Source organism: Acipenser ruthenus, chromosome 14 (assembly GCF_902713425.1).
Source record: "Acipenser ruthenus chromosome 14, fAciRut3.2 maternal haplotype, whole genome shotgun sequence".
In the NCBI taxonomy this organism is placed as follows: Eukaryota; Metazoa; Chordata; class Actinopteri; order Acipenseriformes; family Acipenseridae; genus Acipenser; species Acipenser ruthenus.
This window is the reverse complement of record NC_081202.1, coordinates 25,723,337-25,739,334: the sequence shown is the minus strand read 5'-3', so window position 1 is coordinate 25,739,334 and position 15,998 is coordinate 25,723,337. Positions and strand designations below refer to the sequence as shown.

Here is a 15,998-nt window from a genome sequence, read left to right as displayed (position 1 = left end):
CTGGTGTGTTCCTTGTTCTTCATGATGCTCTCTGCGCTTAAAACGGACCTCTGAGACTATCACAGTGCAGGTGCATTTATACGGAGACTTGATTACACACAGGTGGATTCTATTTATCATCATTAGTCATTCAGGTCAACATTGGATCATTCAGAGATCCTCACTGAACTTCTGGAGAGAGTTTGCTGCACTGAAAGTAAAGGGGCTGAATAATTTTGCACGCCCAATTTTTCAGTTTTTTATTTGTTAAAAAAGTTTGAAATATCCAATAAATTTCGTTCCACTTCATGATTGTGTCCCACTTGTTGTTGATTCTTCACAAAAAATTACAGTTTCATATCTTTATGTTTGAAGCCTGAAATGTGGCAAAAGGTCGCAAAGTTCAAGGGGGCCGAATACTTTCGCAAGGCACTGTATTTCCCCATCCTTGCCACAATACACAATTCTAAATAATAAATGTATAATACAAATAAATACACAAAACAGTAACAACAATAATACTAATAATACAGCACACATGTGTGTGTGTGTATATATATATATATAAAAAATATAAATAAAGGGACGGGGCACCCCGCCACAGGTACGCATACTTTTCAAACTTGCAAAACACGGCAGAAGGTTTTGACTACAAATGAGCACTTAATTGACTTTCAACTGCACATCCGGCTTTCACATGAGGTGATCAAAATACACATGCGCCAGCGAGTGGTGTCAAAGGACATTAAGTGACGAAATCTCCTTGCAGTGAATATGCAGGCTCAAAGAAACTGAAGAGAGAGAAGCGGAGAGAAGAAAGAATAACAAACACTTTTCGTTTATGGTTTATTATTCTATCTTCAGTTCATTCGAGCCGCAAAGTGTGCGTCATCCAGCATTTCACTGGAAGCCGCACTTAACTGCCTGGGAGCCGCGGTCTGGCCACCTCTGCCATATAATACTGTAAAGCCATAAATATTTGCAAACAAAATATTTCGCGAACCACACCCATAAAACCTATTTTGCTCCAGAAATGTTAGTGACCTGATGCAATATATGAAGTATGTAGTGTTAGTAGAATTTAATATTCGTGCCAAAAATGTTTGCAGATGTTTTTTTTTCATACACGAAAAACGCATAATAAAAGGCTTTACAGTATACCAAAGTTAATAAAATGGCCCAAAGTCTTGATATAGATTCATACTACCAGAATAAAAGTCATTTCAGCTTGACAATGCTAGGCAGAGGAGACAATATACACCACTTTTTAGTACTTCAACATAGAAAATTAGGTAAGCAAAAAATGTAATAAACAAATAAACAAATGTGTCTTCCAAGCACTGTTGTGTTTTTGTCACTTTATTCAATGTCTGACAACATGCCTTTACACTGTGTACAGCAATATGGCTGTGGGATCAATAGCCTAGGAGCAAGATCTGAAAACCTATTGTGCTGCAGCACATATTGACTACAGAACCCTTGAGAAGGGAAAGGGGATTAGCAGGCTATCATAGTGCAATTCAACTATTCAGTAAAACAAGCCCTAAAAAAATCAATACTGCGCATTTAATGCACAAGCAATTTGGCTAATACTAAATGGTAAATTGGTGCCAGGTTTATAATAAAGCTGCATTCCCACAGCAAGAAAAGGTTAGGCTAAACATATTGGATAAAGCTGCAAGATAAACATTTTTAAATCATCCATGTTATTTGTTAAAAGAAAAAACGACTGTAAAATGTACTGCAGCTGCTGAAGGATACACAATCGCGTGTGGTTCAGTAAAGGATGTCCCTAAAGGCTGTTTTGCCAGCAATTTTCTAAAACAGCAGCACACGGTTTTTGCTTGAATTGCAATTTGTATTATTTATTTGAGATTGCATACAGAATGTATTCTGTTCTACCATCTGGTTATACCTAAATGCCACTGCTAACCAAGTGAAACACCCAAATGTAGGTGACATTTTTGGAATACAAGCTTATTTTAACATATTTTTTTATATGCAGCCTATACAACAGGTAGTTACTCTTCTCAATACAGCAGATAAAAAATGATGCACATTATGTGTACATTGCAAGTGGAATATTCTTTGCTAATATGGTCGCAAGAAAATTATCACGTTTGGGGACAGTTTATGCATGATAACCACAGCATAAAATGTTCCACTTGCATTTGTCACATCTCACATTTATTTTTTCTCTGTTAAAAAAAAAAAAAATTTTGGGAATGCAACCATTTATGTGTATAATGGTGATCCATGAAATTATTTACTCAGTTTAAGCATTATCAGTACTGGTTGATTTAAAACACAGAATTCAGCAGAAAATAATACAATATTATATTTTTCACATTTAAATTATATCTTTGGCAATATCAGGAATAAAAAAAAAATGTGCAAATGAAAACAAAAGTCATTTGTATGGCTGTACTACTTAAAATGTTCCTGTTTACGTACCTATAGTCTCCTATTCCAAGACCCTTTATAAAAACAAGTACAATCTGAATATTGGTCCAGCTGAGATGGAAAGATTTACTAAGCACACATTATTATTTGCAGTGAAGCTTGGAATAGCGGAATATAATGCAGTTTATTGCTACATTTCATGACACAAACAACATCCCTAAAACTCCTGCGGGGCATGCTTGATGAAAAATAAAGGCAGGCACTTAGTTAGAAGGAATAGCTTTCATATACATGAATAACTGTGTCAACAACTCTATTGGGTCATGTAAAAAAACTTAAATGGACTTCCGTCGTACTTACATAAGATTCCCTCAGATCCTGAATATTCTTTTCTTACAAAAAGTGTAATAGTAATATTTATTTTGGTGTATTTATTCACACAAAAGGATCTATACATCACCAGATAATACGGTGTAGACCTGGTGGTGGAGGGGAGAGATTCAACCTTTAAAAAGGTTCTTAAAGAGCTACAATAATAATAAAAGAACTGTGTCAGACAGATGATGAACAATTAATAACCCGTCTCACTGTAATTTAAAGTCACTGGTTATGTTTTTTTAAATAGTTCTATTTCTGATACTCAAAAGTACTAGTAGCCATAGACCACTTATTTAATGAGCTCTTCTTAATGGTGGATACCTCTGTACAAATAACACAACCTGGGCCTGCTAAACAGCCCTTGTTGGGCTACAGGGGTTTAGAATCTTAAACTGGGTCATCTTAACTACAGACTACTGTACTGCAGTCTACTCTTCTTGAGTGCAGGGTGCAATTAAGTGAATATTAATTAAGCTCAACAATATCAAACACATTGCAGAGATGCTTCAGGTTTAGAATTCATTCTTCATTCACTCGCAGAGGTGTCAATTCATAAAGGATTGCAGTCATGAGGAATGGCCAGACCTGTGGTGTGTTAATACACAAGTCTGCAGGGGGACCTTCTTTGACACTAATACTTACATTCTGACTGTTTTCCAGTACGGCTCTTTGCCTCTGAACATGATCATATTGTGCAGCAAACAAGAATCATGCTTCATTGTTTAATGCTGGTCTTGTTTTGCAGACGACCCTGAAGCTAAATATTCTACAATATCACAGAAACAGCCATCTTAATTACATACTGCACAACTGCTTTCACACCAAGTTATTGTCTGTTTTTAATAGCATGTTTCTTTTTAAACAAATCAATACTCTAAGCCACCAGTATGTAATCTAAATGCAAGAGGCATACCAAACATTAACAAGCCCCAAGCAAGTTAATCGATCTTATTTGTCTACTACATGTTCTGCAGTGATATGTGCCGGGTACCTTAATGTCACTTTGTCTTTACTAAAATCGGCAGTAATATTATGGTACCTTACAGACCCAGATAGGTACTGTATCCAATTTTGATATGCCATGTGGGCTGTACTGAGGCCACATACCGACTGTCTCTAGGTGCAACAGAATGAGGCAATGAACATGTCCCCAGTTCACAAATGATTCTCTTTATATAATAAAGCAAGAACAACAGGCAACTCCTCAAAGAATAAAAGTTATATAAAAAAAAAACAAAAAAAACATTGAACTACCTCACTACAATTTTCACAACTCATTAAACCTTCTGCCCCTGTGTCTTGCTGCTCACAAACAGGAATAATGAAAGCTAATGGAGTGTGACAAGGCTTTAGATTTGCATTTATGTTTGATGAGAAAAGAAGTCCAAAGCAATTATACTAATTTATTCTGCAGAATGTTATTTCCTTCTGTATTAAGATTGCATAATATATATAATATCATATCTTTTTTTTCCACTGTGAAAAAATAAATATAATGCCTGTCCCTCTTCTTCTGTTCACACCAAACTAAATATATTATACACAACCCCAAGAGAATTATGAGGACCCTGTACATTCAATAAATGGTTTTATAAATCACAAAAAAAGGATCTCCTGCTTTTTCCCCCCTTTACATTTAATACTGCACAACATCAGTTTAACTATTATGACCAACTCAATATTTATCCAAAACTTTAAATGATACCAAAGAAAAAGCATTTGAGGTGTACTCATATTATAATTGCTACACAACAGATGCTCTGTAGAAAAAAGCCCATATAAATTGCCCTCATGGGTACTGAATGACTCTCACCGCAAGCACACTGGAAGTGGTGAATGAAAGGGCTGGCATTGCACCCACTCCTGTTGTACACAGTCTGTTAATAAAACGAAAGCTTCCCTTTTCATGCTGTCAATGCCCACCTCGAGCAATAATTTCATAAACTACACACAGTCTGCTTGCAAAATATTACAAGGTTTTCTGGAATAACTCAATAAACTTCTATAACGCGACTGTTAACACCATTGAATATATTATTTCATTTGAGTGCTTTAAAAATGTATCAAGGTTAAAAAATTAAAAAAAGGACATTATGTACAAAAACTGTTTTTTAGTCATTTCCTCAAATTATTTCAAGAAAATTTTATTTATTAATTTTTTTTTTTTTATCACAGAGAAGGAAAATATAAATAACATATAAATGCAAACTACAAAATGCAGGGTTTACATATTATTTATATCCATTTACTTGACCAGAGATATGACACCTCAAAACATATACATGTGGTGGTGAAAACACTTCATTGCTATGGTATTTTACTGCTAATTGGATTATCTGAAATCGATGTTAATGACAAATTATCTCGTTTCACCAATCTGGTTATTGGAAAACTGTAATATAGAGGTTTATGAAAGTGTTTCCACAGAGTAGCAGGAAAAACGTGTTTTTCCTCACATAAAATAAAACATGAACATAAAAAGTATGTTTTGACAAAAAAAAAAAAAGCGTGAAAAAGGAAACTTCCCAGACCCAACTTGTGTTGAACCAAATGTTGATAGAAAGAGGTCAGATTATTTAACAGTGTACAACATCAGACAGATCTGATATTACAAAACTGAAATGAAAACATGAGATGTAAGGTTCACATCCAAACGCAGCATAGTATTTTAAAATCCATCCAAGCAGCCCTTTGATAATGTTTAAACTGCAGCCCTTCATAGACCCCTGTTGCTATGTTGGGAGGTTGAACAGTATCATTTTTTAATATTGATCCATCATTGCCATCAGACAGAAGAGGAAGCAGACTATTATTCATGTCATTTTTTATACATTTCAATAACCTCAAAACTATTCCTACACTGAAAGATAATTAACTTTTTTGCAGCTTACGAGTGCTCTTTATAATTAACAACACATTCTAACTAATAATTTAGAAATCCCCTTTTGTATTTTGTTAGACAATATTAGTAATGGCATCCTTCAATACAGAACTATCAGAAAGTGATTCATAAATACTGTATGTCAGTTGGTTAGGTCCCTCTCCTGAGGCTTTGCTTGGATAAACCTTCTGTGGTGTGCCATATAGGTCTATTCTAGTTATTCTATGATGATAATAAATGCCTATTTGCATATTTCCATGGCTGCACGGGTTCAGGCCCTGCATGATGCAACAAATGATTTACAGCAAGATTGGGATGGGGATAGTATTGCCCTTTTTTCCCTTACTAAGACCCCCTTACTAAATACCCTGGTATCTCTGAATAGATAATTGTCTCCTCTTTAAAAATATGCTCAATATTTTAATGAGCAAATATTTCATCTCAAGTAGAACGGTACTCCAAAATGTTCTCCTTTTTCTAGGACAGAAGTACAACTGGGGATGGGGTGTTTGTTGCTGAATAACTTCACTCAGACTACTTTTTCACTAAATATATTGGTATCCCTGAATATAAAAGCGTCTCCTCTTTAAAAATATGCAAGAGATTTTAATAAACAGCTTCTCCCACAAGTGCTGTGGTACTCAGAATATGATCCACTTACTACCAATTAATTTTACCCTCAAAAATAGGTTTCTGGCTAAGGACTGCCAAGGACAATACTACCTTGAATATTGCACCAGTCTTGGCAGTCAAATAGAGAACAAATGCTCCACCCAGCATTATGCTTCATATTTAGGGTACCACTGAACTTGAGATGGATTGCTCATTAAAATCCTTAGCATATTTTTAAAGGAGGAGAATTATTTATTCCGGGATACCAAGATATTTATTGAGCAAGTAGTCTGAGTGAAGTTATCTAACAACAAACTCCCCATCCCCAGTTCTACTGATTTCCTAGAAAAAAAAGAGAACATTTTGGGGTATCATTCTACTAGTAAGTAAAGGGACTGAAGGAGGAAAAATGGACAATACAATCCCCACCCCTACTCTTAGTCAAATTATGGAAACAACATTTGTTGTTTCCATAATTTGTGCCGGTACCATATGTGTGTGTGTGTGTGTGTGTGTATATTATATATACACTACCGGTCAAAAGTTTTAGAACACCTCCATTTTTCCAGTTTTTATTGAAATGTACGCAGTTTAATGTCTCAAATGTACTCTGAAATTAAAGCATAGAACAAATAAACAATTGGAGATAAAAAAAGAAACCATGGAATCGTTTTGTTTAACAAAATTTAATCTAAATTTTTGACTCATTAAAGTAGCCACCTTTTGCAGATATAACAGCCGAACACACTCGTGGCATTCTTTCTACAATGGAAATCAAATATTGTTCGGAAAGTTCTTCCCAACACTGTTGCAGAAGTTCCCACAAATGTGTTGCACTTGTAGGTTGCTTTGCTTTCACCCTTCTGTCCAGTTCATCCCAAACCAGCTCGATGGGGTTTAAGTCTGGAGACTGTGCTGGCCATTCCAGCATCTTGTTCTTTTCTTCTAAGGTAGTTCTGACATAGCCTGGAGGTATGTTTTGGGTCATTATCTTGCTGTAGGATGAACCCCTGACCAACTAGGCGTATACCAGAGGGTATTGCATGGCGCTGCAAAATGCTGTGGTAGCAGTTTTGGTTCAGGGTGCCACTCACTCTGTGCAAGTCGCCGACTCTGGATCCAGCAAAAGAGCCCTAGACCATCACGCTTCCTCCTCCATGTTTGACAGTTGGTGTCACACACCGAGGAACCATCCTTTCGCCTACTCGACGGCGTACAAAAACCCTGCGTGATGATTCATCGGTCTATAAGACCTTCTTCCAGTCTTCAGTAGTCCACTGGCGGTGCTTCATGGCCCAGGCAAGCCTCTTTTTCTTATTTTGCCATCTTAGCAATGGCTTTCTTACTGCCACTCGACCTGTCAAACCTGCAGCTCGAAGTCTTCTCTTCACAGTTGAAACTGAGACTTGCTTACTTCGACCAGTGTTAAGCTGTGCTTGAAGCTGTTGTCCTGTGAGCCGCCTATCATGCAAGCTGTTGACTCTCAGAAACTTGTCTTCTGATTCTGTTGTGGCTTTGGGTCTGCCAGACCTCTTCCTGTCAGAGTTTCCTCCAGTTTCCAAGTGCCTTTTGATGGTGTAGGAAACTGTGCTCACTGACACCTTGGCTTTCTTTGCAATTTCTCTAAAGGAAAGACCTACACTTTTAAGGGTTATAATGGTCTGTCTGCCTTCCTTTGTTAATTGCCTTTTTCTCGCCATTATGAGAGCAATATACTACTTCCTGCAGTACAATACTGTCCAAATAATGCTTAAGAGGGTGTAGTAACACAGTCTGTTCCAACACTGCTTTCAAAGTAATCAACAAAAGTTGGGACACCTGTAGGAATTGTTAGCATCAACTTTCAAGGCTTAATTTACTTCCATTGCTGCAGAACAGCTGTAAGCTGTTAACCCATTACTTGTTCCCTGAAAAAGGCATTTTTGAACATTATTTTTCAGTTTTTGGTAACCTAAACTTTTTTTTTTAACCTCTGGCAGTTTACCGCTTACCTTTGTACCATTTCAGGTTATTCACTGGACTTGAACCGCTTAAATTTCAAAACTTTTGACCGGTAGTGTGTGTATATATATATATATATATATATATATATATATATATATATATATATATATATATATATATATATATATATATATATATGTATATTTTTTTACACACACACACACACAGTCTAACTTCACTATAATGAACCCTTCTTATAACAAACCCCCTTTTTAACGATCCAAGCAGCAAGAACAGTATTTTTCAATGGAAATTAGACCTATTAGAACGATCGCTTTTACAAAATCTACCCGGATAAAATAATCTCGGTAGTGAACTTTCTCCAGTGTGAATGTGTTATTCTCTCAGTGAAAACATAGACCTTGGTAGGCTAATTCAAAGATAAGGCTGATTCATAGATAACCTATTGTCGTGGGAAATCATGTGTGAAATATGCAACCGTTGCCATCTTCACACAAACTGCAACCATGGCAACAGGAGTGAGGAGGTAACAAGATTGAAACAGCATGCATTGAGAAAAGCACAGAAAATATGAAGCAATCATATAAGCCACACAGCATGACCACATGCAGTCTATGTTTGATACAGGAGACATAATAATAATTTAATATATGTTACCACTAGTACAGCAATAGTTTTCAACCAATGTCAAACAGCAGCCTACGGTTCGTGCACACAGTGGATCAGCTGGTGAAGACTGCGGCCACATGTCCCATCGTTCAGAATGGTTGGGAATATCGGTCCTGTGGTTTTCAATTAAAAACCACTGCTGGTGAAATGGAATCATGTAAAATATACCAGCAGTTAAACAATCAATTGCAAATGATCTTGACATTTTTGTAGAGCTACTAGTTTTTTTTGACCAAAATACAATCTGCAATTCTGTTGCATAGAAACTGAAAAAGATCTTTAGGACTATGGCTACCTAGTAACAAATCTTAATTTACAATTGTTGACGAGCTGCCGGGCCTGCAAAAAATCAGTTATGTATTTTTGCATTTTTCATTTTCATACTATGTGCAGTGGAAGTTAATAAAACAACTTGTGATTGATTACAAACTCATCAAAACATGTCAACAAGAAATACAGCAACAGCTATGCTAGGGCAACAGAGATAATGAGCGATTACTTTTCTCCCGAATTAAACCACTGGCTTGGCTGTCTTTGACTAAGAGTGATGCACAGCAGAAATGCATTTGATCAGAGAGTAATGTCTAAATCTGATTATCTAAACCAACCTAAATGGATAGAGAGACAAATATGTATGATATAAATATTCTAAGCCTTTTTATTTTAAGATCAATAGATAACTAATGTGAATTAAGCTTTTCAGAGATTGCACTGCCATAGTGTACAGAATAATAAAAAAATTGTGTTGGCAGGCAATTTATTGCCATTTTATCTCTCACAGAACACTTACATGACTGTATTCACAAAGGACAGAAGACTGTGGACCCTTTCCAAAGCATTAGCATGCTGGACCACACTGCACAAACTGGCATGCTAATATTTATGACTAAAACCCAATAACTTACATATTCTTTTCCTATTTATAGTGATTATTCCAATTAATTAATGATGTATCTGAATGCATTTGCAGGCAATGATACTCAACATGATTAAGGTTTTTGTTTTAGTTTTTTTTCCTCCCTGATGCACGCACATATATTGAAGAAAACGCTGAAAGGCTCTCCAGGTGTTATTTCAAGCTTCAGCAAATATGTATGGAATGCGTTCAGCACACAGTTGATTAAGGATCCAGAAACATGTCAAAACAAAAATATCAAAACAAATCACCAATATGTCAAAAATGAAGCAGTGCGTTGGTTCTAAACACTACAATGTGTTCTTCAATGCTTGTTCATAGCATATTTTGTCACAGGTACCACATTTTAGTGCCAGACCTTGACTAATCTCCGTGCTTCAATAAGTACCTTCTACTTTCATTTATCTAACCAGAATAATCACAATTTCTTCTTTTCATTTCACTAAAGACTGAATGATTTGATCCCCCAACTTTTTTCTTCATTTGGACATGATGTCATAAAGCTATTCTAACCTACCAGATGAAATCAATTTCATTGTCTGTTTTACAGTATCTTGGCAAAGTAAGTTCTTGTTAATATGTATCTTTTTTTTTATCAATAAACACTCTTTTTTCTCAGCGTGTATGTGGTAATGCACGACTGACACTAGTTTGCTCAACCTTATCTTCTAAATTTGATACCAAAAAACAGAAGGGACCAAAATCAGAAGGGACCAAAATAAAACACTTATGTGCCGTGAAAATAAATACGTTATTTCCATTGGGAGATGAATACCCCCATACTATTATTAGTCACACATTACATATCACACCATAAGCAGAATGAAATTATGTTTTTCTCACTCATGAGAAACTGTGAGACCACCCCTTGTAAGGCAGAACTTCCAAGTATGAAAAGGTTAAAGAGCCACCACAGTTAAATATATTTAATATATAGCGCAGTCCGTTTATAAGAATCACTTTATAAGAATCAACCACATATAGTGATCAGAACCACTGGGACCAAATCATTCCTATACCAACCAATGTAAAATAATCCAAGAATCAAGCAATCTGCTTATAAGAATCATTTCAGGGCAAACTGACTATATGTAATACGGTACTTGATCAAGTGCAATGACGTGTACAGCCAATAAAAGCTGTTTTTGAATCTGAATTTTTGAATTCTTATAAACAGACTGCACTGTATATAATAACACAGTGTAAAATTGGGAATTAATCCAGGATCTGAGACAATATATCATAATTTGTATAGCCAAACATTGTATAATCCAACAGCAGAGATAAAAAAAAATGTGACAGGTCTCAGAATCTAGGGGCATACAGATTCTAACACTATCTGGATAGATCTGAATGCAAAATATTGGAGCTTAGACCACCCAGGGGTTATGTCTGATCATGCTGCAGGTAAACCAATCCCTGGGGTTGGCTCGGGAGTCCCTATCTAGTGTACAATAGTGTCTTACCAGGCAGCTGCTTTCTTAGTGGTTTGGGGTTCAGTGCGGGTGCATCTGATAACCCAGGCAAACACAAGTGAGTTTAAACACTATAATGCTGTTGTATTTACATTATTTACAAGTTGGCCTCTAGGGCCATTAGCGAAAACAACAAAAAAGGACAACCTGAGTTATCACAGGACAGCTTTTTACTGTTGAACATAAACAAATAAAACAATGGTTTCAGGTCACAAAACACAACTTCTTTACTTGCTTCCTAAACTCAGAAGGAAAAAAAACAAAAAAACATTTGCGAGCGAGAGAGCTGGCTTTAATCATTCCAGTCCAATTGCCTAACCAATCAGCCCATAACTCTGGTAACATTCCGCACACATTCTTAAATGACCGATCAACATAAAAAACCTATGGCTGTGGAAAAAAGTGTATTTTTGCAGACCGATGCCCCTATTGGCCAGCCCGCTAGTACTGCAGGTAAAACCCCAAAAATGTGCTTTATATAATAAAAGCCTTCAAATTCTGGTAAATGGGAATAAGGATCTACTGAGGCGCAGGCTCACATACTTTCGCTCAGACGCCTTGTCACAGTAGTATATGGGCAACATGCTACAGGGGTTTTACAGTTCCCATTGGTGTCTGAATGGTTTATTTGGGAAACCGAATGAGGTTACATCCAGTGTGAGGGGAGATAGAACATAGGGAGAACCTCCTTAGTTAAGAGGGGCTGAGTTAGAGTACACACGTAGTTGTCTGCTGTGCTGTGTGTATGCTGTGGCTAGCTGTAGTGGATACAGTGTAATTGTTAAACAATCAAAAGCTGTTATTCCCGGACACCCCCATTTCTTCAGTATACTTGTTCAGTTTGGATGGGAAACTAAAATCTAAATAAAATTCATAAATGAAAAAACATATTGATCTATATATCTATTTACTGAAGCAAACCACAATTCAACTGAACTAACATTTCATCTCAAGCGTAAGCAAGTACTGAACCGATATGAAGAAAACTGATGGAGTTTGTATATAATCTCACTCACCCCCTTCACTTTTGAGAAACACTTATCTAGCTCAGGCAATACGTCTAGTTTATGCATTGCCACTGTTAAGGACTTTTCTTACTTACCTTTATACTTTGCACAGTACGAGTGAATCTTTTTTGGATTTAAAAATAGGACACACTGCAAAGCCTTGTGGGAATCACGGGTAAGCTGAAACCACCAACAGGGTGTGTAGGCTATCCAATGGCTGTTTTACAGTTAGTCTAATGTCGTCACCTAGGAATCGAACCTTACTCTGTAATATGTGCTTATAGTTACATACAAAAATAAGTAGCACTAATTAAAATTACGTTTGGAACGCAAGTCAAATTTAGTTAATGTTATGTAGTTAGAACAGCTGTACATAACAGTATATAATGTGAAAATTTGTATTCAAATTTCTTGTTTATTTTTCCCCCATATAATCTTCAATAGTGCAACCAATTAGGTGCCACTACTAAACAGAAAGTATATCATCATGACAATGTATAGTCATAGTACAACACATTTTTTTTACATACCTTATCCCTGGGGCCATCACCTCTAAAAATCAACAATTCAAAAGAGTACCACATGATCTACACACAGCAACATGTCATTACAGTCTATAAAATCATACCAGAGTTATCAAGAGCAAGACAGACAACAGAATGTCTCCCCCACAATGGGTAGCATACAAAGGTAGTTAGACGAGTTGCTTATTTTATTTTGCTACACTATTTATTTATTTACATTTACCATCAGATTTACCGAAAGCCTTCGGACTGGCTTAAGAATATTACATCATTGTTGCTTAAATAACAAAAAAACATATATTAGTTTCTGAAAATAATGTCAAATTTGTTGACAGTTTTACAGAACTTTGATCTCATTTTAAAATGTAATCTTCCTGTGCAATATGTCTGATGCAGAACTCAAATGTCATCATTAGACTAGTACATTAGTATGCTTCCAGTTTTTCAATTAGTGCAATTACTCCCAAGAGTGATGTCACACTACTTTACCCGTAAGTGTATGTCCTTTCCAGATTGTTTATGCGATTTCACAGGCGAGCCACATCTCTGAGCAGTCTTAATTAAGACAGTAGCAGGACACTAACAGCATGAAGGAAGAGCATAATGTCATCTGTTGGCTGCTCTAGAGCTTAAGGAATGATGACAGTCTCTAAATAAAGCATTAATGCAAAGCCAAATTAAGTAACTAATTGAAAAGGAGCCACATTAAAACAATCTTGTTTATAAATATTACAAATGAGTTATGTGTAACATGCAAACAGTGGTTTGATTGGTTTTATTATTTTCCTGTCTAAATGGGGACACTGGAATAAACACTCAGCACATCTAGAGCACAAACATTCCATTCCACCTCTCTTGTTTCCTTATGGTCAATAAAATAAAAACTAAACTGTACACAAGGCTGGGGAATTAAATGTACAGGTGCACCTAATATAATAATACATAATAACAAATGTGGATATTTGAGCCAAGCTACTGCAGTCTTGCGAAGTATAAATAATCCAAAACAAATTACCTTAATATAACCTCCAGTAGAAACGAGCATCTTGCTGTCAGGGGAGAAATGTAGATCTGTTATCCAACCACCATGCAGGGACTCCAAAGAGTCCTTATTTTCTCTTGCACAAATATGAAGCAGAGAACCATCAAACACACGCCAGATCTATGCAAAAGAAAATATACTGACATTAGAAGTGCAGTCCAAGGGTAAACTTGTAATCCATCCAGCTTCCTTTAACACTGATGTTAGCAGGGCCAAGTGCTGAGGACTTCACCTGACTGGAGAACCATGTATATCATTTATGTAACACAAATCAAATAGGGTCTTCCATAGCAACCTAAAGCAAGCACATTTTAAAAAATTGAGACCAAAATGAACATACCCTTATTTCTCCGTTGTCATCTCCAGTAGCCAGGCACTGGTTATCCCAGGAGAAGCGGCAGCTCCGAACACAGTCTTTGTGGCCATTCAGAATGTGGAGGGCACTAGTGGAATCAAAACTCCAGATCTGTGAAGTAAATAGAAGATTTAATGTTGCTGCGTTTCAGGATACAGAAATTAAGTTTTAAAGCAAAAACAGGTTCAGGGGCCAGAGCAATGGGTGCAATGCACTTTATCATCATTCTACAGTGTTGACACTTTACACTCCAGAACTGCAAGCTTCTTATTTGAGGATTGTGGCAGAGTGTCCCACCCCTTTGTCTATTATTTATTTATATTATGATTTATATGTTTATATGACGGCGAAAGCCAATATTATTTGTTATTGTTTTGTCTTTTGATTATTAAAACCTCGTGAGGATGCGTGACTGATCAGCTACTGATTATTTAACTAGCTGACAGTCACACATCCTTATTAAACTCGTGCAGACTATGGCCGAGGGGTAATAAGATAATAATTAATTGATAGCTAGTTAACCCCTCAGTCAGAATATAAAATCCTGCAGCTGTCTGCGCTCAGGAGGAGGGTGTTCGAGAGTGGAGAACGAGTGAGTTAGGAGGTAAAATTATTAAAACAGAGTTAATTGCTAGACGTGCTGGCTAAAAACCAGCACTATACTTGTTTATTTCTGTTTGTTTGGCCAACGCGCCTTTTTGTTTTGTGGTGTTTGTTTTGTTTAAATCATTTGTTTTTGTTATTATTTAATAGAGCGCTGAACGCCGTAGCGTTTCAGTTTGCCCCGCCATTACTTGTTTTGGTTTCTGTTCTGGTTTGACGTCACCACACCTGCGCACTGCAGCCATCCTGTCACAAGGATCTGTATGAAAGTACAGCTTTATCAAGATTGGAGGTGATAGGCTGGGCAGTTGTCTCACAGATGGCAAAAACTAAACTTAAGAAAGCATACACCCGTAAAGCTAAGCACAATGGAGTCAACTATGGTAAGAACACCAAACTGCTCCTGTCCCAGCAGTTGTCTGTTGGTTTATAATCTGAGGTGTGCGATATTTTGCAGGTTGTCACTGTGCAATAGGGATAGCTCAACAACCGATTTAAGATGCTAAATAATTCCATCTATTATAAAAGATTGCTGCATACCCATTATATGCTTATCAATCTCAGTCCTTCATGTACAAAAAAAGACATTTTGGAATGTATTAAATTACTTGAGTGAAAAAACAAAACATGAGTTTTTCTTCAAACAAGTCTCTTACGATGCCGTTGCTATATAGATAGTTACAATTGATTCCATGATTATACATGTTATGGAGGAGAGGCTGATGGGTCTGTGGTTTCCTGTTTGCACCTTATCTCCCTTTTTAAAAACATGGGTACTACATTTGCAACGTGCCAATCAGGTGGGACATCTCCTGTCTTGATTGATTTGTAAAACAAATCTTTGCCAATGGCTTGTTGATGACTTCCTTGGTTTCCTTAAGTACTATTGGGTATATGCCATCCAGACCAGGGGCTTTGTCTTGAGAGCCCCTATTCCACTTAGTACTTTGGTTTAATACATGCTAAATTCACCTAGGATTGTTTGAGGACTGTCTGTGAGGGGGCATGCTGTTGACATCCTCCCTGGTGAAACCTTGTACAAAGCAGGCATTCAGTAAGTATGTTATTGATTTGTTATGAAACAAACAGCGGTTGTAAAGTGGAACAAGTATACTGTATGAAGTGGCCCTAAACAGTTCATTTTTTATTGGACAATACCAATAATCATATGTGACCTAGAGAATCATGC

The 15,998-nt window shown here is 36.6% G+C and overlaps 1 protein-coding gene across 3 annotated transcripts in view; it reads right to left on the bottom strand.

Annotated features, from left to right (window-relative positions):
• The window catches only part of LOC117419459 (apoptotic protease-activating factor 1-like), a 73,859-nt gene that overhangs the window by 9,538 nt on the left and 48,323 nt on the right, over positions 1-15,998 (bottom strand). For 2 of the 3 annotated variants that reach the window (XM_034032212.3, XM_034032215.3), the window contains 2 exons: positions 14,192-14,317; positions 13,825-13,971 (listed from right to left, as the gene is read on the bottom strand). In XM_034032212.3, the coding sequence (XP_033888103.3) occupies positions 13,825-13,971; positions 14,192-14,317 (273 nt within the window). Of the gene's footprint in view, positions 1-13,298; positions 13,389-13,824; positions 13,972-14,191; positions 14,318-15,998 lie in introns of all 3 variants that reach the window. The other variant, XM_058986224.1, reaches the window with a different exon arrangement.